We start from the raw sequence: 12,610 nt of genomic DNA, 5'->3' as shown, positions 1-12,610 counted from the left end.
CCGAGTGGAGCAGATCTTGGGGTGACTGGTTACACGGAAAATCAAGAAGAAAGGTACATATCATGTGATTCTGTTTCTAAGTTTGTCGGCTGTGTCACCACAGACTTGTTCGCTCTCAGTGATGATTTTCAACAGAGGTAGCATGGAATACAAGTACGGGCTTTGAAGGGCGATACTATAGATCAATACCGAGCTGCTGCATCACCGCGTGTGAATTGTTGCCAGTAGCAGTTCACAATTTTGATGGATGATGAGTGGATCGAACCCATGATCTCGAACGGTGTCGAAGATTCTCGACCGTAAAATCTTTCAGAGTGCGTACATTCTAGAGCAGCACCGAGTATACTCTACCCCTCCTTCTGACTATTTTTTCAGATGGCACACATGATGTCATTTGAGTCGGAGGTTTAGCTGAAAAGCATGAAAACGGACTCGAAATGCATCGATTCAGCACTTGTTCGAAAGCACAAATTGCAAAGTGTTTTATCCTCCGATGTAGTCTAGCTGGTTAGGATTCGTGGCTCTCACCCACGCGACCGGGGTTCGAGTCCCCGCATCGGAATTTGTTACGGTACTGTAAGCAGATCGGGTCGCTAACCAGAACAGTTTCTCGTAAACTAGATAGAAGCATCATTGGTCTAGTGGTAGAATACAACGTTGCCATCGTTGTGACCCGAGTTCGATTCTCGGATGATGCAGACATATATCAAAGCTCGAACCAAAGGCCCCCTACCCTTCTCCTAACATCCTATTCTCTTATCCCCCTAGCCCTCGAACAATGTTGGCAAAGAAGTTTATCTCCCCCAACGGAAGCTTGCCGAGTATCAACCTTGTTCGGGGGAAGCGGGCCGCACTTCCAACACTTCTTTGGAAGTGTTTGAATCATGAGAGCACGAACTGGTACTCTCTCGGAATCTGACTCAAATCTACAACCAGGTAAGCACGAGATTCCTCTCCTGAACATGTGATGAGCTTGAGGAAAATAAAATCCACAATCACCATCCACATAGGGATAGTGATATGGCGCTCAGGGAACCGCATCATAACTCTACTCAAACACATGAAATAATGATTCAGAGAGAAAAGGCTCGAGTTGAGAATGTAGGGCGTTCCTAGAGCAACAGTATTAGAAGACTTTAGCCATGATGCTCAATCTCATCTCTTATCCTATAAAAAGCTATCTATAGAAAACTTAGCGATGTCTACAGATCCATCGTTAAGGAGCGGATGGGAAGGAGGGGGGCGCAGTCGGCTTCGGAGGCCTTCTCAAGCCCGCATAGTGACAAATTATACGCATCGCTGCCTAGAATCAGAAAACGAGATAAACTAAGCTATCCCAAATCACTCTACCTCTTTGTCCACACGCAATCGTGGCCCATTAGGTGTATCCTCGAGTACCCCATTCGGGTTGAGAGAGTCCTCCTGACCAGAGGTCTGAAAACCAGACAATTGTGCAGGATACCGAGCTTCTAGCCGAGATGAAAACAGCTGCAACGACACGCCCCTAGTCACTCACTTCGCGCGATGTCGTAGCTCCTCCCGATCGGCGTGCAACTGTATTTTCTACGGTCAACGCTTCAATGGTCGCGCGCAATACTTCAGGGTCAACATCAAGCTACAGACAAATTGGATAGCAGAATAGCGTCGAATGAACTGGAGGAGCTACTTCCTGGGATGGGTCGATGGGAGGGACGCTCCGGCTTAATCCACTCGATGATGGCGAAGGTGCACCGGCTGATGAAGAGATCGCGGGGGCGAGCTGAGCAAGAGTAACAGAGGTAATCAGGAAAGTGGGTGGTGAGCCGCTCATACCTGAGGCGCAAGTGTGTGTTCCGGAAGCCTGGGAAGGTTGGATTTCTCGACTCCTGGACTCGTTGAAGGTGGGCTGTCTTGAGTAAGCATCAGTGCCTACCGATCTGGGTGAACGAGCAGAAATATTCGTCAACTTACTCCTTCTCCCCATTCCTCGTCCGTTACAGGGACATTCTCCAAATTGAGCATGCCCGCCTCAACATTAGGTGTGTACGTTCTTTGATGGCCGTTCCCTCCCCCGCGACCACTCCCCTTCCGGCCACGACGGTTGGCGTTCCCACCGGTCTGGTTCCCAGAGAGTGACCCATCAGACGAGCGTCGATTACCACTCTGACACGATAGATATCGCTGATTGTGAAGTCTTCTACCAAGAACTCACATGCGAGTACTTCCCTTTTCCACGACCCTTTCCTTTCCGCTGGGCTTTTTCCCCACCCCAATCGGTAGAGTGACCCTGACGCTGGGAGTGCTGGTAATGCTCCCAAACAGGGTGCGACAAGCTCCCACCATCTTGGTTCAAACCTCGCTCATGGGAGCGATGTTGAACTTTATGGCCGCCATACCCAAGGATATCTCCACCCCGAGCTGGAACAGATTCGCCTGCTGCCATACGCAGAATCGCGTCCACAACTTGGGAAGGGGATGGTGGATGAGAATTCTCCTCGAGATTCTCTTGGGTATACTGGGGAAACGATCGCATCAATCTCCCAACCACATAAAGCTATAACCGAGACAGTACGCTGCATACTCTGCTTATGAGAGCATCCCAATCCCCAGGACTATCAACCAAACACTAAGCGATAAGCAAACGACTTCAAGTGCTCTGAACATTTTAGATACAGATATCGACTGTCTTGGACTGTATTACACATAAGATGAATATATGATATAACGAGAAAGGAGCACGTTCAAGGTAATTCACATCAATATCCGGACGAATTGATGAGCATCTCCCTGACGGCCCCAGTATTCGTAAACACATACAAATCTGTGATGCTAGCAATTAGGCAGCACCAACTTGAGGAACTTGAAGAATCTAGAGCTCCACGTCGTGTACACCGAGACGTTTTCCCATGTCCAATAGCTCGTTTCGGTAGTAGCTCTCAAGCTTGTCGTAATCTTTCACGATACTAGGATCAACAACCATGTTTAACATCAACTTTCCATTATAGGACAATACGATCACCTATGAATAAGCGAGTATCGACATCATTCACAGTGTTCGTTATGATGGCTATATTACCTGATCTATGATGTTGAGGAATATAGGATAGATGAACTCAATCTCCTTCCCAGCGAAACAGCAAGGCTGTTGGGCTCCAGGGACATTGGAGAATACAACGGAATTCCGAGCGAAGAGATCCCTACTCGACTTCTTGGCGAAAGCAGAGGGTACGAGAGGCATCACTGTGTTGGTGATGAACAGTGAAGCCGGCGATATGAGAGACCGCTTGATACGATTCATACTCGATCCAGTAGCTAGAAGCCGCGAGATGGAATCCTTAGATCTGATGGCCTAAGGCAACACAAGAATTGAGAATGAGAAGACATGATATCGAGAGGCTACCTTGCTTAGATCAACACTGCAAAATGACCAACTATTGCCCAGTCTATCGCCTTGAGGCGGAGTGGTGGCACCAAATTGAAGTGGGGTTCCCATTGGTATCAACATCCTCATGATGGTCTTACTATCCACAGCTTCGCCTCCATACCGCCTCATGGCACCGACCATCGCACCCAACAACACATCATTAACTGTAGCCTGGCAGAGGATAACTCTGACATCGACGGGGAATGACAGCAGTACAGGCTTACCTTTCTAGGCGACTTGTTCTTCACAGCCTTGACATAATCCAGGGAGAATGGTTGGAAGCAAATAGACTTCCGAAGACCGCTGTACTGGAGATCACCCTTACGATGAGCAAGAGAGGAATTGAATCCGTACTCGGTCTCATAACATTTGCCATTTTGCAAAACAAAGCTCAAGGCTGATCGTAACTGAGAAATCACAAGTAAGTTACAACGAATACTTCACTCAACGATAGTACCCATTCCAATGCATATAGCAGTGCAAATACGGGCTTAGCCAGCGGATTCATCCTTTTGGGTTTCTTATCCTTAGGATTAGTGAAAGTGATAGGACTTCCGTCAAGATTCGTTGCGGTCTTCTCCAACACTTGTACCTATAATATGAGACATTTTCGAGGCAAAGACGAGTGATGTAAGCAATGTCCTACGAGACTGAAGCCATCCCCTATGGTGTGATGGCATCGGAAAAGCATGCAATCCTTCACATCCACAGCTCCTTTGGCAGCGGGCAGCATATAAATTCTCCACAATGGCTTATCAGTTGGTAATGGCTGGTTGATAATCTGAAAGCAAGACAATCTTGGAGGACGCGAGTTCAACGAATAGACAATAATACCTCCTGAATCTTATCATCCAATGCTTTGCGGTCTTCGATTACATCGCTTGCGAGGATATGCTCCGACAGATCAATATTATCTACGACCTTCCATCCATGGGTCTCCACGTCAGGGATGCTTGAAAAACGGACGAAGAATAGTAACTAAATGGAACGACGAGTGGTATATAAACTAACACTATCAATTATCCCACCTTCTCCTTGACAACTTCTTCGACCTGCTTTCTACTAGGCATCGAGTCTTTGAACAGCATTGCACAATTAATAACATTGCAGGTAGAGGGTAGGTTACACTCCTTGGGGAAACAGTCACTCAGCAACATGTGTTCCTCCATCCAAGTCATCGGCCGCGGGCCTGAACCTGATCAAACTACGATAATGTTCAGCTCTGTGCGTGCATAACCCGTCTGCGACACTCGACACTTGGGATCTAGTATCACCTGTTCTGAAGCGCATAGCCCAATGGAATAGGATATTCCCCAACACTGCCACGACTAGAGTCAGTATGGTGACCACCACAAGGTAGGTATAGTCGCAAGAAAGCATGACAATTGAGGTCAAATAAGAACTATCTGCAGTACGATGCACTGAATTCCCTACTACGAATCATTAACTAGAAGTAATTCACTTCAATCCGGAATATTTGGACAGCTAGGCATGTGGAGGAGGAGCTTCACAAAATAGTCAATTACCACTCCCATACAGACCAGGTTAGTCTGACTAGCCACATGAAAAATTACTGGACGATTATACACGGGGCAGAAAGTCCGAGTAGTGATTTGCTGCAGCGTTTTAACACAAATGCGTATCAACTTGGCGCGCGCCATTAAATGTCCCCAGGTGCCTAGATGATTGGCCTCAGACAGCGAAGCAGTGATGTAGTGTCAATTCCACGTAGCAAGTTAGCATTCACGTGCTGTGGACCTAGCGTCAGCCCTAAGCTATTCAACAACCGCGCATCTCGAACGACTCGCAACAATCATTCATCTGGGCATCTAGTCATCATAGGTGGTTTCTTTGAGCAACTTCGCAAGAACACCGATAGATGATTGTACAACGGTCACAGACTCTCGAATTTCTAAAGCATTTTCATAACGTATCTCTGGTCCCGTGACATTGGTTAACTGGCGATCGGTTGAGGTAGCACTAGATGATATAAGGGTTAGCTAGTTAACACAAGTTAAACACCGACACGAAGAGCGCGTCATACAGTGCGTCTCCGTGACACACGTGCCTATCATCGTGGTTGGTCGACCGTGCGCGGCGTCGCATGACCTGCACGCGCCCGCCGTAGCGCAGCCCGCGCGGCGACAGTAGAGGCGCTCATCGGACTGACTCGATGCTTCGAGGGTCTAAGCCACAGACACCTTCTTCTTTCCTGCCCACCAGACCCACAGGCTCAGGAGTGGGATATTTAGCATGTAGCTAGAATGCGATCTAAGGGCGAGGCGCGATAGAAATACCCTCCGTAATTTGCAGATCCTTACTAACTACTGACACCAACAAAACTAACAAAAGGTCACAAAATAAAAAGTTCCGGATAACTATCGCCAAATTTTAATCAAACCATCACGGCCAGCAGTAACAAGTATATCGTATTGCAAAGAGAGGACACACATGTCCAGTATAGCGTCTCTGTGTCCATCATCCACTCTGAGATCCGAGTCGCCTTGCTCCTCTACAGGAGTTCCCTGTCCACGAGGTGTCATAGAGGATTGATGATGACCGCTAGAAGCTGCATACGATGGGTTGGTCATGACTTGAACCCCTCCCAATTGCAGTGGCATAATTGAGGACTGATTGGAGAATGGTATGACAGTTCCCGCCTCTTGAGGCTGCCACCATCGCACTACAGCATCATTGCCTGTGCTAAGCAAGGTCCAAGGACCTCCTCGAGATGTAGAGATCTCCAGCATTGATCTCACTACCAAGCTACTAGGATCCGCACACTCCTTCACTTGTTGTGTTAACATATCGGCTCCGACTAAGAAGCTTTGCCTTGGTTGTGACCTCATATCGACGAGAACCGGTAAATTGATCGGATTCGACTGTTCACCACAAAGCATCAACTTAGTCGGCCGAACATCACCATCGAGCGAAGTAAAGTCATATAGTCCCATCATACCATGTGTTCCTTCGGCAAGCCAGAAAGACTTGTTGCCCCCATGCAGAGAGTTGCACATTGCCGTGATGGGGAGTATTCCCGTACCGGCGCCCTCCTGGAACAACTTGTATGTCCGAGTTCGTCGAGACAAGTAGCGAACGTCAAAGAGGCTAACGAAGCCCGAACGTGTACAGAGCACTGTAGTCCTCCCATCAGAGGAGCATAACATATCAGTTGGTACGCCTAGAGAGCTCTCGGGCTCAGCCACATTGAAGACACAGCGACCAGCCCTAACATCAAAGCCAAACACACTGCCGTGATGGTTAGCAGCGATCACAACGTTCTCAATATCAGTATCGAAGCTTTCAATAGCTGCAATACCAGCGTCAAATACGACAGCTGATTTCCCACAAGTAGGAGCCCTCAATGATACCACGGGTACGTCACCTGGAAACATGTTAAATGCCACCATGAGGCAAGTAAGGCTACCCTTAGCAGCCTACTAGTGGTGCTCTATTGGACAACCTTACCTGGCGCGTCCATCCGATATACATAGAGGGAAGGTGAAGCACCGCCAACGACTACTGATTTACAGTTCCGCAAAGCCTTCATCGGGAAGTGATAATGTGTTATAGCAGCAAGGTCCAACTCCTCATCGGGGAGGGGCATCATTTTACTGCAAGTCGGTGCGACATCATCCTCGAGGATGTGTCCCCGCCAGGCACGGAGCTGAGTGAAGACATTCGAGCTTCCGGAAAAGAGAAACCCTACCACGCCATTGCCTCCCATCGCTATGATTAAGCGACCATCATCGCTGGCATCTACCGCAACAACCTGAATGGCCTAGTTCTATAGGAGCGACATGTCATACACGATCCGATGGGCTTCAATAACGAGTAAAATACGAATAGCAGATTCCAATAGAATTGGCTTTGAAACCCACCGGAGTCGTATGAGAGGCCCCTCTCCCATCCACTGGGTGTCCAGAACTCATACTATTCACGCTCTGTGACGATCCACCGCCACCAAAGTCGTATTCGAAATCATAGATTGTGCCGACAAGAGAGCCTCCAGGCCGCCAAGCTGAGGGAGTCGCCAAGGAGTACCTGCCTCACAAGGTACTACTACCCAAGTTTGCCTGTCAGATGTGCAAACTACTGAACTTGTTGATAGTCGGCAGGTCGACAGACAGACTCACCCAGAAGAGTCGTTTGAGGCAGCATGATCTATTTCAACATTGCCAAGAGGGGCTGATTCCGATTGAAGAGATCCGACTGAGATCGACGATTCGCTGATGTTACTCGTGCCTGATGAACACCGTAGACTGGCGAAAAATAGAGAAGAATAGCTCACTATTATGGTCCATAGCGATCGGGGACGATCCAGCCTCCATAGTGGGGCTAGTTACTAATGTCATCCCTTCGACACTTGGTGGGTCAACTCCAGCACGGCATTGCAAATGGAGTCTCTGACCCCAACGTATTATGAATATGCACATCCTTAAGATGCCTCACCTGAGCCCGTACTCTCCTATGACCATACATGCCGTAGCTCTCCCCGTCGTTCCCAAGAACACCTCGTATTTCATTAACTATCTGGAGTTTCTTCTTGCTTACATACAGTGTTTCTTGGGATCCATCTAAACGGTTGAGTATCCCGAGTGCTGGCTTCGGAGGAGGTAACAGTAGATGCCGTGCTCTCCAGTCTTTCAGGAGCTTATTCACAGAACCCTCGAAACCCAGAGTGACATCACCCTCCGCAATAAAGCGATAAGGGAGGATAGCTGGTACATTGGGATTAGAGATAGACACTTTAATGATCTGCATGGGACCAGCGGTGCTAACAGCCATCGGCTCTCCCATAGGTTGTCCATGAGACACTGTGCCTTCGTAGAATTTCTTGGCCAAGCCTATTCTGGCGACATCGGTAGTGTCCCCAAGGGTTTCCCCGATAGTTTGCTGACCAAGTACCAGTTCGTATGAAACGGGACAGAGATATTCGAGATCTCCAAAGCATCTCCATCCATTGGGCAAATATTCGGCCTCCTTGAGATGACTGAATGAGCGCCGTCTAAGATAGACGTACCTACATGAGAGCCGTGCACGGTCTTATGCCGAGGTGGAACAGATTCATTGGAACATGAGGCGTCAAAGTTCATCATTCTTAAGGATACCTTACTGAAGAGCGTTCCCGATGTGTTTCGTAGTAATGCTGCGAATCAAGGCCCTGGCAGTGGCTTGTATACATACATTAGGATGACAAAGATAGGGAACAGCGGATTCGGCAAATCTCATAACCGACTCCCGGTGAACTGAGTTGGGCCCTAACATGATAATTATACATCACCATTCCAGGGTTCCCCCGTATAACCCACCCTCATCAGGTAAAACCCTGTAGTCCCCTAGCAGCTCGGTTGCACCCATCAGAGCTGCTAGGGTGAGCCGGTCATCACCAAGTTCCTTCGACAATGTTTGGGTGAAGTACCTGTATAAACACCCACATTACAACTGCTCGACCGCCACCACGAGCTAGTATAACTTATACTGTATAAGAAATAGCTGTTCCTCATGAAAATCTGATTGACCAGGTCACCAACGGTGGCAGGCCGTCTAAAGCCTATGAGTTAGATGACAGGGATCATGCCCTTCATGTGAATATGGCAAAATATGCATAATGGGGAATACAGCGTAGAGTAGAGTCGTTAGAGTACTTACGGAAGAAGGGCCACGTCAGCGGCAAAAGCCCCTAATAGATTGGCACACCTAGGCGCCAAGCGGCAAAAAGCAACTTTAACTTGAGGGTTGGGGTCGTTCAGAAAGCACATAAGGTAAGGCAAAGTCAGACCCCTGTCAGGAGACCCTTTCTTGGTTTCTTCGTCTTTGTGATCAGAAGGACGAGGGCCCGAAGAAGGGTTCTGGACTGTGAGGGGCGGCACGGTAAGGGAGGATACAGATACATCTGAGACAACAACTTGCATGCACCACTCGGTCTCGTCGACTACTTTTACCATGCGATCCTTTGAGATTCTGGTTTTGGCTTGAATCGGGCTCCTTCGAACACGGTGGCAGCAGCGATGCGAAATCCGGCAGCGCCTGGGGAATGAGTGACAACTCAACAACACCAAGCCCGCTCACTTCAAGGACCGCTAGTTTCACGGCTTCGGCTGCTCTAGGTGGCAATTGGGAAGGATCGGGGCTGTGGGTTGTTGTCGAGGATACCGCCCGACCTGAGAACCGATGACTCCTCTGCATGGTGCGAAGACCTACTACCGTTCGGAGTCATCATTGAGAAGTTATTGCCAGGTGGAGCTCGTTGGAACACTTGTTGTAGATAGGTAGCAACGAAGTTATACATCGCAGCCTTGATCGCTTCAAGACTAGTGGATGGATTACCAGACTGACGACGACGACCACCTCGCTGAGTGAGAACTTGCTATTCTCTATCGCTTACTGGAGCTGACATCTCCCCAATAGTAACAGAGAGGGCGGCCAACCTCACAGCAGCATGTGCAGAGTACGACAGGAGATTGGCATCCGATCTCGTAGCGATAAGGGATAGCAAGACCGGCCAAAGGTAGTCAACGAAAAGGCTGTACACCGCACCTGTGCGGCAACATGAATGTGCCGGTGGCCCTAATTGTGACTTACCTGTGTCAGTGACCCCACCGAATTGGCCTGACGCATACAGCGATTCTTCCGTATCAGCCGTTGAGGGTATACACTCCAAAGCTGCGACGAGTGATCGGAGAGCCTACAGCAGACGAGATCGAATGCTGCTCAGATAGCCGTCAGCGGAGTGACGGCTTACCTGAGTTCGGCACTCAGCTGTCGGCTCTGTACTCAATGCTGCATGGCAATGAGGGATGACCAGCTCGAGCAAGGTATGACGGCTGCAGAAAGGAGCTAGGGTCTCTGATACAGAGGGTAAGATACTATGTATAGTGTGTTGTGGTGTATAGTGACATACCGAGAATCATCAACGATACTTGCCGGGTTCGAGGATGGCTTCCTGCATGCCCGGCCGATGTAACCATCCCTGACAGGAATCTCAATGGGGGAGACACACTGGAAGTGATTGAGTCCTTCCATAGGCTGCCCATGATAAGCAATGATACTAAGCTTACCGATGAGAACGAATAGGACTTCCCGATCGGTATCACCCCCATCTGAGGTCTCATCGATCTCCTGCTCAGGAACAACCGGTCCATCGGGGAAGAAGAGTAGTAGTAGCTCGGTCATGTTGCGTGATAGATGCTTCTCCCAGTCCGCCTGTACCTGATACTCCCAATACTGCTCTCAACGCTCAGTCCACAACACATGCACCTTTCCCCCCTGACAGTGAGCCTCCGCACTTCTCTTCCACAATGATAACAGCATGCCATGAAAGGCTCGACACCTCGATGGGCGTAACTCGGGATGAGGTAATGGACGCCCGTCGCCAGAGATACCACATGCAAGCGGATCGTAATGAGCTGAGTTATCAGTCATTGCAGGGTCTCGAAGAGGCCTCGTACGTATAGCAATCGACTGATCTCCGTTCAGTGCCTCCGGGCGTTGCATATGTTCCTGATTTTGGAAGAAGGCAAACTGCTGGCTCTGGGAACTCTCGTAGACCTAATGAAGAGCTCCGATAACCAAATGAGTATAACTCACAAACAACTCACTGCACTGAGAGTATTCTCATCAATGTTGGAGCAGCCGTCAGACACCACCCTTCTGACGGCTTGTATGAAATCAGAGGCCGTCGGCTCTCTGCCATCTCCGATATATCGTAGCTTCCTCAAGTGGTCGAGTAGGGTATCTCTAGATACCTGAACAGCGACAAAGCTACTATTGTTAGTGACGTCAAGCCAGTGGTGACCTACGAGCATAATAATAAGATAGGGTAAATTGCGGACTATCAGATCTATCCTCATATCGGCCGCCATATATATCGGATTGGATTGGATAATGACACCTACGAGCCACCGAAGAGTGCCGAGTGTATCACCGCGGGACTGGGGCCCACTCAATGGCAGGAGGGCTTCTCCGAACGCTCTCGGGAATAGAGAAGTTTTATCAGATTCCTTGCTGTCTGACTGCATCGCAGGCACCATGAGAAGCGATAATGGCAATGGTCTCGATGTTGGATCCAGGGATAGTAGGGAAGCTATCAATTTACGTATCCGAGGATTCTAACATAAATGACATCATGTAAGGAGGTAGCAGCAGAAGAGAAGTTGGATAAAAAAGAGCGATAAAGCCCTGGTGCTAAAGTACGCGCAATATAAAGACCCAATTTTGTGTAACATGATTCATGTTTCATGTTTGAAGAGTTTCTATACAAATTTGCAGGTTGATATGAGCAGTAGTTGAGTAGTTGGGGATGCCACACGAAATTGGGTCTTTAGATTGGGCGGAGTGTAGTCCTTACACGAACGTGATGTGTTGCTTGAGCTACATGCGCCTCGGACTCCTTATCATTTCTACCACTGCTCCGGGCCAAGGAGTGCCTGATGGAGGAATGGTCACAACTATATATATGATCACTGGTATTACATCCTGAGGGCGTCCGGTAAGTCAAAGATTGTATGGGAGTGATCAGCGCTGAAGATCTCAGCGATACAACAGCCGAGGCTGAAGGAATCATACTGCTGCTGTGTCGATGAGAAAACCTCGACAGCGTCGATACACATAGGTCAATTGACTGGATCGATGAGTACTGGATCATTTGTTAGAAGTCCTAGGCCGCCATTGCTCCGAATATCCGTATCGAACCTTTCTGGAGCGATATAGCATCTATTCCGTGCCATATAGGACTACGGAGGGAGACGTGCTTGAATAATATGAATGGATACTGTGCCACTACCCCTCTGTGTGAGATCTCTCGATCCATCCCGGGTAGGTCACCACCTGGAGGTGCAATACCAGATGCAGTGGCAAAGAACAAAGAGAACACGGCACTAGCCGCCTCTCCTGCTGGTAAGGTTGCCGGTTTCATCACTCCAAACGAGCCCAAGTCACCAAGCATAACCTTCACAATGAATGCAGATAGGAAGTAATCATGACCCGCTGACCTGCTCGCTCCCGCCGACAATGAAGACGTTCTCAGTTTTCAAGTCTCCGTGGACTCGTCCGAGTGCATGCAACTGGGCCAGTGCACATACGAGTTGGTATCTATCTCGCAAAGGCTACGCCTGTGCATATTTACCATGTCATTAAAAGAAAACGCAAGAGTTGAGCAAGTCCAACCCACTATTCAGAACTACACTCAGGACACTACTACTCGAG

At 48.8% G+C, this 12,610-nt stretch overlaps 4 protein-coding genes and 2 non-coding genes across 6 annotated transcripts; 2 read left to right on the top strand and 4 right to left on the bottom strand.

Annotated features, from left to right (window-relative positions):
* The first annotated feature begins 489 nt into the window (after positions 1-489).
* Positions 490-562, top strand: Pmar_PMAR028978. Its single transcript has one exon. It is a non-coding gene; the product is annotated as a tRNA-Glu (tRNA).
* A 65-nt stretch (positions 563-627) lies between these two features.
* Positions 628-698, top strand: Pmar_PMAR028977. Its single transcript has one exon. It is a non-coding gene; the product is annotated as a tRNA-Gly (tRNA).
* Positions 699-1,070: 372 nt separating this feature from the next.
* Pmar_PMAR028976 (hypothetical protein) lies at positions 1,071-2,544 on the bottom strand. Its single transcript, XM_002778343.1, has 7 exons — positions 2,192-2,544; positions 1,951-2,142; positions 1,813-1,908; positions 1,667-1,759; positions 1,517-1,615; positions 1,351-1,434; positions 1,071-1,303 (listed from the first exon to the last, which is right to left on the bottom strand). Exons 1-7 carry the CDS (start codon positions 2,510-2,512, stop codon positions 1,217-1,219), a joined length of 972 nt encoding a protein of 323 aa, XP_002778389.1. The 5' UTR covers positions 2,513-2,544; the 3' UTR covers positions 1,071-1,216.
* A 304-nt stretch (positions 2,545-2,848) lies between these two features.
* On the bottom strand, positions 2,849-4,783 carry Pmar_PMAR028975 (conserved hypothetical protein; the record flags this gene model as incomplete). The annotated part of the gene is made up of 9 exons (XM_002778342.1): positions 2,849-2,998; positions 3,056-3,328; positions 3,380-3,574; positions 3,628-3,810; positions 3,861-3,995; positions 4,050-4,184; positions 4,238-4,381; positions 4,432-4,598; positions 4,678-4,783. 9 exons carry the CDS (start codon positions 4,781-4,783, stop codon positions 2,849-2,851), a joined length of 1,488 nt encoding a protein of 495 aa, XP_002778388.1.
* Positions 4,784-5,781: 998 nt separating this feature from the next.
* Positions 5,782-12,015, bottom strand: Pmar_PMAR028974 (hypothetical protein; the record flags this gene model as incomplete). Its single annotated transcript, XM_002778341.1, has 21 exons — positions 5,782-6,788; positions 6,872-7,070; positions 7,113-7,175; positions 7,285-7,447; positions 7,540-7,648; positions 7,695-7,809; positions 7,856-8,426; positions 8,520-8,664; positions 8,716-8,825; positions 9,056-9,299; positions 9,349-9,433; positions 9,476-9,567; positions 9,611-9,737; positions 9,792-9,943; positions 9,989-10,091; positions 10,149-10,252; positions 10,308-10,376; positions 10,855-10,954; positions 11,005-11,151; positions 11,754-11,832; positions 11,879-12,015. 21 exons carry the CDS (start codon positions 12,013-12,015, stop codon positions 5,782-5,784), a joined length of 3,921 nt encoding a protein of 1,306 aa, XP_002778387.1.
* A 47-nt stretch (positions 12,016-12,062) lies between these two features.
* On the bottom strand, positions 12,063-12,353 carry Pmar_PMAR028973 (hypothetical protein; the record flags this gene model as incomplete). The annotated part of the gene is made up of 2 exons (XM_002778340.1): positions 12,063-12,101; positions 12,189-12,353. Coding segments are annotated over 2 exons (204 nt in total), but the record flags the coding sequence as incomplete, so codon positions are not given.
* Between the last annotated feature and the right edge of the window lie 257 nt (positions 12,354-12,610).

The sequence above is a fragment of the Perkinsus marinus genome, assembly GCF_000006405.1.
Source record: "Perkinsus marinus ATCC 50983 genomic scaffold scf_1104296949876, whole genome shotgun sequence".
Classification (NCBI taxonomy): Eukaryota; Perkinsozoa; order Perkinsida; family Perkinsidae; genus Perkinsus; species Perkinsus marinus.
This window is presented reverse-complemented; position numbering and strand designations above follow the sequence as displayed.